The 10220-nt window shown below is 46.9% G+C and overlaps 1 protein-coding gene across 2 annotated transcripts; it reads right to left on the reverse strand.

Moving 5' to 3' along the window:
• On the reverse strand, nt 1-10220 carry pex26 (peroxisomal biogenesis factor 26). 2 transcript variants are annotated; one of them, XM_078417046.1, is made up of 6 exons: nt 9972-10220; nt 9707-9856; nt 7905-8221; nt 6593-6733; nt 5483-5603; nt 1-4698 (listed from the first exon to the last, which is right to left on the reverse strand). In XM_078417046.1, the coding sequence occupies exons 1-5, from the start codon at nt 10166-10168 to the stop codon at nt 5500-5502; spliced, it is 909 nt and encodes a 302-aa protein (XP_078273172.1). In that variant the 5' UTR covers nt 10169-10220; the 3' UTR covers nt 1-4698; nt 5483-5499. The 2 variants fall into 2 exon arrangements, with proteins under 2 accessions (XP_078273172.1, XP_078273170.1); XM_078417044.1 differs by lacking the exon at nt 1-4698 and having other exon boundaries at nt 4788-5603.

A 10220-nucleotide genomic window follows, 5' to 3' on the forward strand; every position in this document is an offset into this window, starting at 1 on the left:
TTGAAGTAAAAGGCAATTTATTAAACTGGTGCACACCAGGAGGCCAGCCAAAGCTGACCTGTCAAGTGTGACTTTGATACATTTTTTAATATTCTCAGATGATAAGATTACTCAGAAACTTGATTAACAGTAAATCAAGGACTTAATTTCAGAAACTTGACTAACAATAAAACGGCAGAGAGACTTGATCAACAGTAAAACATGGTCTTATTTACAGAACAGAACTCAGAAAGTCTTAATTAGGTGACAAACAGAATTAGATGATTATCCACAAGTCTAAATTCATTAACAGTAGATCCAAATTTCTGTTCTAATGATGTGTACACGCATAATCAGGGAAATTCCTGTTTGGCTTTGAAAGTGGTTTCCTGTCACCACATTAGCATAATTCACATCCCTACTTACTAATTATTAGCCCACACAATTGTTTACCCTACAACAGATATATTAACGCTAAACACCAGTGTGCAGTGACATCATCACCTCTTCCTCCTGTGAAATGTGATGTTTACAGTCTCAGCAATCTGGCAGCTATCACAAATCAACAAGAAAAACAAAAAATGGTGGAAATATCCAACAGGTCAAAGTCTTCCACCTGAAAAGGTTGACTCTGCTTCTTATCCTACATATGCAGCCTGACCTGCTGAGTATTTCCAGCATTCTTCTGATTTTATCTTAGATTTCCTGCAAATGCAATTTTTCTGTTATAAATTTATGCTCTGTAATCTTTGTACAATATCCCTGCATGGTCCAAGTTCAACAATCAGTGACGTGGTCTGCTCATTCTGTAACATTGATACATTTATCTTGTGCATTTCCGAGAAACACCTCAGTTTTGTGAGCCGCCAGCAGTGGAATTGTCTACTCACTCATTACATTGTTCAGTCTCCAGTAGCCCAACATGCGTCCCTCACTTAGGAAACAGAAACACAAGTAAGCCGTTCAGCTCTTCACACTAGTCCTTTACCTCAGCTGGCACCTTCATGCATGGATTGGGTTTTTATTTGAACATCGGAGGTTGAGGGGAGACTTCAAAGAAGTATATAAAATTATGAGAGGCATAGACAGGGTAGACAGTCAGAACCTTTTCGCCAGGGTACAAATGTCCAACGCTAGAGGGCATAGTTTTAAGGAGAGAAGGGGAAGGTTTACTAGAGATGTGCAGGGCAAGTTTTTTACACTGAGTGGTGGGGGCCTGGAACGCATTGCCAGGGGTGGTGGTAGAGGCAGATATGATAGTGGCATTGAGAGGCTTTTAGATAAGCACATGGAAATGCAGGGAATGGGGGGATATGAATCATGTGCAGGTAAGGTGAGATCGGTGTAACTTGGCATCATGTTCAGCAAAAATATTGTGGGCCAAAGGGCCCATTCCTGCACTATACTCTTCTATGTTCCAAAGCAAAAACAATGTGCTAGACCTCCAATTTAGTTTAATAATGCATGGCACTTCATCAAAGGTCTTCTTCGTGTCCAAATATACTGCATCCATTGGCTAACCGTCGACACTGCTTCATTTTATTATTTCTTGTTACCACTGGAATAATATCAGATTCTAGCCCTTTCCGATAATGACATCCGCGGGTCAGGTAATAATAATAATAATAATACATTACATTTATATAGGTAGTGGGTCATGTCATTAAGATGCAAAGAGTACAGAGATTTGCAAGGATGTTGGCAGGGCATGAGGGACTTAGGTGCAGGTAGAAGAGGTTGGGCAAGCTAGAAGATTATTCCATGAAGTGCAGGAGGCTGAGAGGTGATCTTACAGTGGTGTATAAAGTCATGAGAGGAATTAATAGGGCAAGCACAAAATAATTTACCCAGAGTAGGGAAATCAAGAACCTGAGGAGCTTTCTGCCACCACGCAGTGCTTCCTGGGAGCCTTCTGCCACCACGCAGTGCTTCCCGGGAGCCTTCTGTTGCCGCGCAGTGCTTCCCGGGAGCCTTCTGCTGCCGCGCTCTTGATTCTTGAAAACCTAGGATTCAGATCACCATGTCCTTGGGATTTAGTATCAGAGAATCAAAGAGCTGTACAACATGGAAACAGATTCTTGCCCACCTCATCCTTACCGACCAGTTTGCCTATTTCTGGGAATTTGTCCAGTCTTAGAGTGATAGAGTATGGAAACAGGCCCTTTGGCGCAACTCGCCCACACCGGCCAACAATGTCCTAGCTACGCTAGTCCCACTTGCCTGTGCTTGGTCCATATCCCTCCAAACCTGTCCTATCCATGTCCCTGTCTGTTTCTTAAACGACAGGATAGTCCCAGCCTCAACTACGTCCTCTGGCAGCTTGTTCCATACACCCACCACCCTTTGTGTGAAAAAGTTACCTCGGATTCCTATTAAATCTTTTCCTCTTTACCTTGAACCTATGTCCTCTGGTCCTCGATTCCCCTACTCTGGGCAAAAGACTGTGCATCTACCCGATCTATTCCACTCATGATTTTGTAATCTCATGATCTATGTCTACTTCTGTGATGGCATACACTAAATATCTATTGTATTTGTCAGCCCTCACCTATTCTGCAATGTGCCTTTAGCATAAACATATAGGGCACTAGTCCTAATTGAAACATCATCTTTACTCCCACACAATGGTCTTTGAGCCCGACAATGCCATTGTACAAGTTAGTGAAGAGATGCTCATATAGCAAATATATCCATGGACACACCAGTCTCACCCCTTTCTTGATCTTTCTGTTTCCATCAGACGAACAATCGATGGATGTCTATTACAAACCTACCGATTCCCATAATTATCTGGAAAGTGCTTGCATTGTCCCAGAAAGTGCAGAAACCCTGCTTCATTCACCATGGCTGCACTGAACTTTCCTATCACTCAGGCCCTTGTGACCCAAGGTTTTCCCACCTATGTTGCTCCTAGAGTGGCACAGTGCTGAGGCCGAACCCCACAAAAATCAAATTTGTGAAAGTGATTCTCTTAGTGAAGGCTCTCTGTGTTAGGTTTTAATTCCAACAATCTCATGACATCCAGAGGTTTCTTATAGACATTAGTTCGATCTGAAAGCAGTGTAGCCTGCAAATATCTATTGGCATTCATAGCAGCGAATGGTATGTTGGCATTCATAGCAGCGAATGGTATGTTGGCATTCATAGCAGCGAATGGTATGTTGGCATTCATAGCAAGAGGATTTGAGTTTAGGAGCAGGGAGGTTCTGCTGCAGTTGTACAGGGCCTTAATTTAGAAGACTGAGGGGGGATCTTATAGAAACAATTAAAATTCTTAAGGGGTTGGAGAGGCTAGATGCGGGAAGATTGTTCCCAATGTTGGGGGAGTCCAGAACCAGGGGTCACAGCTTAAGGATAAGGGAGAAGTCTTTTAGGACCGAGATGAGAAAACATTTCTTCACACAGAGAGTGGTGAGTCTGTGGAATTCTCTACCACAGAAGGTAGTTGAGGCCAGTTCATTGGCTATATTTAAGAGGGAGTTAGATGTGGCCCTTTTTGCTAAAGGGATCAGGGGGTATGGAGAGAAGGCAGGTACAGACTACTGAGCTGGATGATCAGCCATGATCATATTGAATGGCGGTGCAGGCTCGAAGGGCCGAATGGCCTACTCCTGCACCTATTTTCTATGTTTCTATGTGATTTATTTATTCATTGTTCATGGGTGTTGCTGGCCAGCCCATCCCCAGTTGTCATGAGAAGCTGGTGAGTCACCTTAAACAGCCAGTCTTTGAGGTAAATGTACCTGCACAATTTTGGTTGGAGAGTTCCAGGATTTACACCCAGCATTAATAAAGAACTTGCAATGAATTGCAAGTCAGGACAGTGTATAACCTAAACCTGCATGTGCTGACCTCAGCCTTCTTAGAAGTAGAGGTTACAGATTTGGGAGGTGGTCAGATTAGCCTGGAAGAGTAACTGCAGTGCATTTTGCAAATGCACACGATGCAGCTATTGTGCGTCAGTAGTGGAGGGAGTGATGTTGGATGGGGCTGCTTTGTCCAGGCAAGTGGAGATCATTTCATTACAGTCCACACATGTGCTGTCAATAGTGTGGTAAAAGGCCAGTGGAAACCTAGTTTCAGCATGGAGACAGGCCCTTCAGCCCATGAAGTCCGCAACGACCAGCGATCCCCACACATTAACACTATCCTACACATACTAGGGACAATTTACACTTATACCAAGCCAATTAACCTACAAACCTGCATGGAGCGTGGGAGGAAACCGAAGATCTCATACGAACTCCATACAGACAGCACCCGCAATCGGGATCGAACCAGGGCATCTGACACTGTAAGCACAGCAAGGCAACAACTCTACCGCTGCGCCACCATGCCGCTCTGCCAGATCTGCCCATGTACTCGTTGTGTATATGTATCCTTTTCTGATCCTTGCTCGCTGACAGGATGCTCGTGCTGGGGAATCCGATTCATCGCAGATGGTTTGACTATGTTGGACATTGACATTTCCTGGCAGGTCATACAGAAATGCTACTTGCCTTCCATCAGCCTATGCTGTATGTTAACACCGTCCTGCTGCATGCAGGCATGGCCTGCTTCACATGCTGAGACGAGTGGAGTGGAATTGAACATACTGTAATTATCCACTTCCGACCTTATGGAGGGAGGAAGGCTTCTGAAGAAGCAGCTGAAGAAAATTGTCCTGTGGCACTGCCCTAAGGAACTACCCTGGGGATAGGCAGCTCAACCTCCAATCACCTAGAGAGGTAAGGAGAAAGGATGAATTAAGGGCCGGCTGGGCGGGAGAGGTGGCACAGAGGGAGCAACATACACAATTAATGGGAAACCAAACAAAAATCAACACATTTCAAGTGCATCTTTATTGTCGACTATACAGATGTCACAAATATACACACGTCACACCTATAACTCGGTCTCAGTTGCCATATCCGACAATTGGGTTGGTAGAGGGGTTCTGGCCCCAAGGACATTATGTTCTGTTTGTAAATGAAAGCCGAGTTCCATTTATTGACACAAAATTAGACAATAGCTGCTCATGCCCCTTACCGTGATGTTTACTGGGCCGTCAGCCTCTGACGGGGTTCCCTTTGTTAAAGTGGTTATTGTATTCACAATGGCTTGCAGTCTGTTTCATTAGAGCACCAGATGACATAAATTTGAGTGTGTCCTTTAATGAAAAGTTCTTTACAAACACCAAACCCCGCAGGATATTTACTCCTCTCACCTAAATACTTTGGCTCTGCAGTCCCCCCTCCCTCCCCAATACACCGATTAACAGAGTCCACCAGAGTCTGAGCTAACAGCAGCAACCGAGGGACAGAGATAGTTAACCCCTTCAATGCAGAGTGGAACTGAAAGGGATTACAGAAGGGAATGTTGAAGGCTGTGCCTGTTGCACACTGAGACTATTAACTGCAGGTCTGATATGCCAAGCTGGTTCGAGCGAACTTCACTGGAGCAAGAGTCCAGCATCACGACTTCCTTGTTTTCTAGATTCATTAGATTGTGGTGTTTAACTAACCTACTCTCCTGCCGAAGTCACTGGCCAAGTCTTGTCTTGTAGTAAGGAGAGAACATAATGTCCCATATTGACTTGAGGAAGTGTCGTACACTGGCTATACAGGAAAAGGCGGCTGGAGAGGCTGAAGGGGAAACAAAAGAAGTATATTGAGAATTAAAGCACTGCAGATGCTGGAAAGCTGAAATAAAAACAAAACAGAATATTTTAGGTCAAAGACCCTTCCTCAGAACAGGTACAAAGAAAATGATGAGCAGTCTCAGTTGTTCTGATGTAGTCACAAGGGATTGGAGATGCTGGAATTTAGTATAGTTTAGAGATACAATGCGGAAACAGGCCCTTCGGCCCACCGTCCGCACAAACCAGCGATCCCCGTACACTAGCACCATCCTACACACAAGGGACAATTTGCAATTTTTACCGAAGCCAATTAACCAACAAATCTGTATGTCTTTGGAATCTTGATTAAAAAACACAAAGTGATGGAGTAACTATTATTCAATCTATTTTTAAAAAATACATCACATCTCTCCTATCAGGAGAATAACCTCAATAACCACAGGGCATTAGGTTGGTTCAACTGCACTGGTTCTGCAACCAATTAGAAGACATTTGGATAGTGCATGGACAGGAAAGGTTCAGCAGAATATGGGCCAAACACAGGCAAACGAGACTAGCTCAGATGGACATCTTGCCCAGCATGGATGTGTTCGGCCTAAAGGCCTGTTTCTGTGCTCTACGATGCTAGTTCCTGGAGTGGTACACACAGCAGGCTTAAAATCAATTATATTTTGGGATCTGAATGGCGCTGACAAGGCCAGCATTTATTGTATATCGCTAATTAACTTCACGAGGCGGTGAGAAGTCACTGCTGCAGTGTTGAACTGCTGCAACCCTCCTGGAGAAGGTGATCCCAGTGTTGATAAGGAGGGAGTACCAGTGACAATGAAAGACAAGCAATATTAAATCCCAGGTAGGATGGAGTGGTCTGGAGGGAAACATACAGGTGAAGGTTCTCCTGTGCTCTAGTTGCCCTTGTAGCTCTCGGTGGGGGAGGCTGCAGGTTTGGGAGGCAGTGTTGGGATAGCTGGTGCGCGTTGCTGCCGTACTCACCAGGGTCCAGCCTGATGACCAGCAGATAGGCTACGAACACGGCCAGAAGCAGCTTGCGAAGAGATACCAAACACAGACTTCTACGACACAACTCCAGCACTTGCTGAATAAACCGGAACATATGGCGTGGTGTGTATTGTGCTGCCAAGAAAAAGAAAGTGGCAATGAAACACATCATGACAATGTTTGGTTATCCTCAATCTAATACTTGCAGAAGATGGAAGATGGGACAGCAGCCACCTGAGCTTTGGAATGGTCTTGTCTGCAAAATGCCTGGGGAATTAGGACTTGGTGGGCAGATGTGGAGCAGTCTGAGGATACAGCTAGCAACACGGAGTGTGGAGTAAAAGACTCAATGGTAACTCTACTTATTGTTAACTCAGTACCAAAGTAGCTTTATGAGTCACAAGGGGCTAGAGATGCTGGAATCCAGAGCAAAAACAAATTGCTGGAGGAACTCAGCGGATCGAGCAGCAGAAAGGAAGTGTCGACAATTGTTGATCAGATTGCAGGGTCCTGACCTGAAATGTTGCCAGTTCTACCAACAGCCCACTCCCCCTCCCCACCCCACAAGATTCTACTCGACCTGTTGAGTTCCTCCAATTGTTTAAGAAGGAACTGCAGATGCTGGTTTAAACCGAAGATAGACACAAAAAGGTCAGTTTGAAGAAGGGTCTCAACCCGAAACGTCACCCATTCCTTCTCTCCAAAGATGTTGTCTGTCGCGCTGAGTTACACCAGCTTTTTGTGTCTATCCTCCAATTGTTTGCTCCATCTTTTTTATTAGAGTCAGTTTATTATGCAGGTTAGAGTCTGTCAAACACATTGCGGTGTGTGAACCATCTCTTCCTACTGTATGTGTAACACAGCAGGGGCAGCATGAAGTTTGCGCACAATCATCACAGCCTTAACAGTTCAACAGTTTGGCGAGGCCTCACCAAAGAATGGGATGGCATACGAGACTTTGCATTGCATGACAAGATCATTCTAATCCAGGGATATCCTGCACGGGAAAATAGGGAAAGGACGCAAAGCCCCTTTGGAGGCCAGCAGCTGGAATACTGGTTTGTGGGCCGACAGAGCTAGACAGAACGCAGCCAATCAGGAAAGGCAAATAGCAAAAAAGTGCAGAAGCTGGAGATCTAAAATGAAATCAGAGAAGGCTGGGGCTACTCGGCATATCAGGGTCATTCAACTAAACTGATTTGTGTCTCTCTCCCCCCACAGTTGCTATTTTAATCTGATAAACATTTGCAGCATTCTCTGCTTTTATATCTGGACACTGCGAGATGTGACGGGCATTGGAGGTTACCCGAGTGTTTGCGTTCGCTGCATTCTGCTGGAACCTGGCTCCTGCTCTCCGCCAATTCTTGCTCCAGCAGTTTGGGTCTCTTCCGCAAAACAACTTCCAGCACCGATTCCTTCTGTTGCACCGTCAATAATGTGGTGTCCGTGATCTCCTTCACCGCTTCTGCATAAAGACCAAGTGGCAGCAGCACATGCAGTATATACAACTCAAACACCAGACCCACACTTCCTGGGGCACTTGTGCTGGCCTTGCCCTTAAGCCAGCTGCTGGCGGCCTGCTGTATTTGGCCAGGCTCTCCAGCCTTGCTGTATAGGATGATGCTGCCACAGAGAATATCATCAGCTTCATGCATTTTAAGGATGTTTAACATTCATAACCGTGACTGTAACATCAGCACGAATAAAATGTAGACTACCGCCATTACTTCATGGGCCAAACTGCTCCAGAAACCAGGGATCAACCAGACTTCGGGTGCTGTCTGTGTGGACTTTGCACGTTCTCCTCTGCTTTTCTCTCACATCCCATGGATGTGGGGGCTGGAGAGTTAACTGACTATAGAGGGAAATCGAGGGAGTTATCCGGAATGTAAGCGAGAATACATAACTGGGAACTGTAGGGGGAAATAGAATTGATGGAAGTCAAGACTGCTCTTGAGTTGTCAGAATAAAATGAGAAGGAAAACAAAATAAAACAATGCAAAAAAAGAAAATGCCGGAAGAATTCAGTGAGTTGGACGGCATCGGTGGGTGGGTGGTGGGGGGGGAGAATTGTTGATGAATCAGGTCAAAATCCTTCATCAACACTCATCAAGACAAATGGGACCAGTATAAATCTTGATCAACATAGACTAGTTGGATCGAAGGGCCTGTTTCCATGATGTATGGCCCAATGATTCAGTAGGCTTTGTATAGCTCAGAGAGTAATACATCATGGCTGAAAAAGAGGCTGAGGCATTAAAACACTCACAGCCTTATCCAACACTTTCAACTGAATTCTTTGATGTAGTGCCTTTTATGCTGTTTCAAAGGGGAGAGTGGCAAGGGGAGTTGTACAACCAGCACGTATATACTCTCACATCCTGTTGGAGGTACTCAGCAGGCTGAGCGACAGGGGTAAAAGGTGAAGAGAAATTGTCAATGGGTCAAACCCTGTATCAGGACTGAGAGGGGAGAGGGAGATTGCTGGTACCAAAGAGGGAGGAGGAAGTAGGGATGAGGGTTGATGGGCAGAAGGAGCCTGGGGGGAGGGGTGGAATGAGAGACAGAGGCAGCAGACAAGAGAAAAAAGGCAGATGGACCCAGATGGGGGGAGGGTGAAGGTGGAGAGTTGGAAGGGTGATGTGAGAACACAAAGGCTACCAGTGCGGGCATCGATATGTAAGGGAGACGACAACGGGGACCATTAGAGGGCGGTTAAGATCAGATGGGGAAGAGACCTGGTGGTTGATATTTATGGGTAGCAGATGAACAGAACTAGGGTTGGTGGGAGATGAATGGAACAACCAGGGACTGGAACAACGCAAATCCTACCTCAGCATTACTGCGGTCCACCTGTTGCACTAACGTGGACTTGTTTTCTCATCGGTTTTGTACCCTCTTTATTGCACAACCGTTCTCTTTCCACTATCCTGTAGAATTTGTGTAACATGTATACACTTTGTTTCCGTATGATGCCCGAGTCTATATGCCTGTGATGCTATGGCAAGCAAGCTTTTCATTGTATCTGCACCTCCCCCGCCCTACTCGTGTGTGTGACAATAAACGCGACTGGAGCCGAGGGCATCTCCGGGCTGCACCAACACTCACCAGAGCTGGAGGAGAGCGGCGGGAATTCGGTCGGGGCTGCCGTACTGCTGCAGCAGCCAGCCCCAGGCCCGGCGCCACTGCCGTCGCTCGGCCAGCGCCTGCAGCCCCATGGCGCACAGGGATGACCTGATGTCGGCGGCTCGGGGTGCACTGCGGGGAGGGAGAGAGAGAGAGAGAGAGAGAGGGGGAATGAGGATGGGCGGCCTGGTCTGGTGCGGCCGCTGACTCCGCCGCCCACTGCCTCGTACCCCGGGCCCTGTCTCACCTGCCGCCCGGCTGCCGGCCCAGCCACTCCAGGCCGCGCTCGCAGGCCGCCAGCGCCCCCGCGAAGTTGCACTGCACCTGCAGCAGGTCGGCGGCCCGCTCCAGCCACATCAAACCCGGCCAAAGGGCCAAGCTGCGGGCCGGCTCCCGGGCGAAGGGCCTCCATCGGCCCAGCACCAGCGGCCCGCTCCGCTTCATGCCGCCCACCCGCCCGGGCCCCGCTCTGGCGCTGCTCCCTCCCCCTCCACAG

The sequence above is a fragment of the Rhinoraja longicauda genome, chromosome 20 (assembly GCF_053455715.1).
Source record: "Rhinoraja longicauda isolate Sanriku21f chromosome 20, sRhiLon1.1, whole genome shotgun sequence".
Lineage (NCBI taxonomy): Eukaryota > Metazoa > Chordata > Chondrichthyes > Rajiformes > Arhynchobatidae > Rhinoraja > Rhinoraja longicauda.

What these genes read in the sequence shown, in the direction of transcription:
- pex26 (XM_078417046.1), bottom strand. Translation starts at nt 10,168, where the DNA reads ATGAAGCGGAGCGGGCCGCTGGTGCTGGGCCGATGGAGGCCCTTCGCC. An exon ending in GCCGCTCTCCTCCAGCTCTG is followed by an intron (nt 8,222 to 9,706) that starts GTGAGTGTTGGT and finishes TCTCTGTGGCAG; the next exon opens with CATCATCCTATACAGCAAGG. An exon ending in GGTCATCAGGCTGGACCCTG is followed by an intron (nt 5,604 to 6,592) that starts GTGAGTACGGCA and finishes TTTCCCCTTCAG; the next exon opens with CCTCTCCAGCCGCCTTTTCC.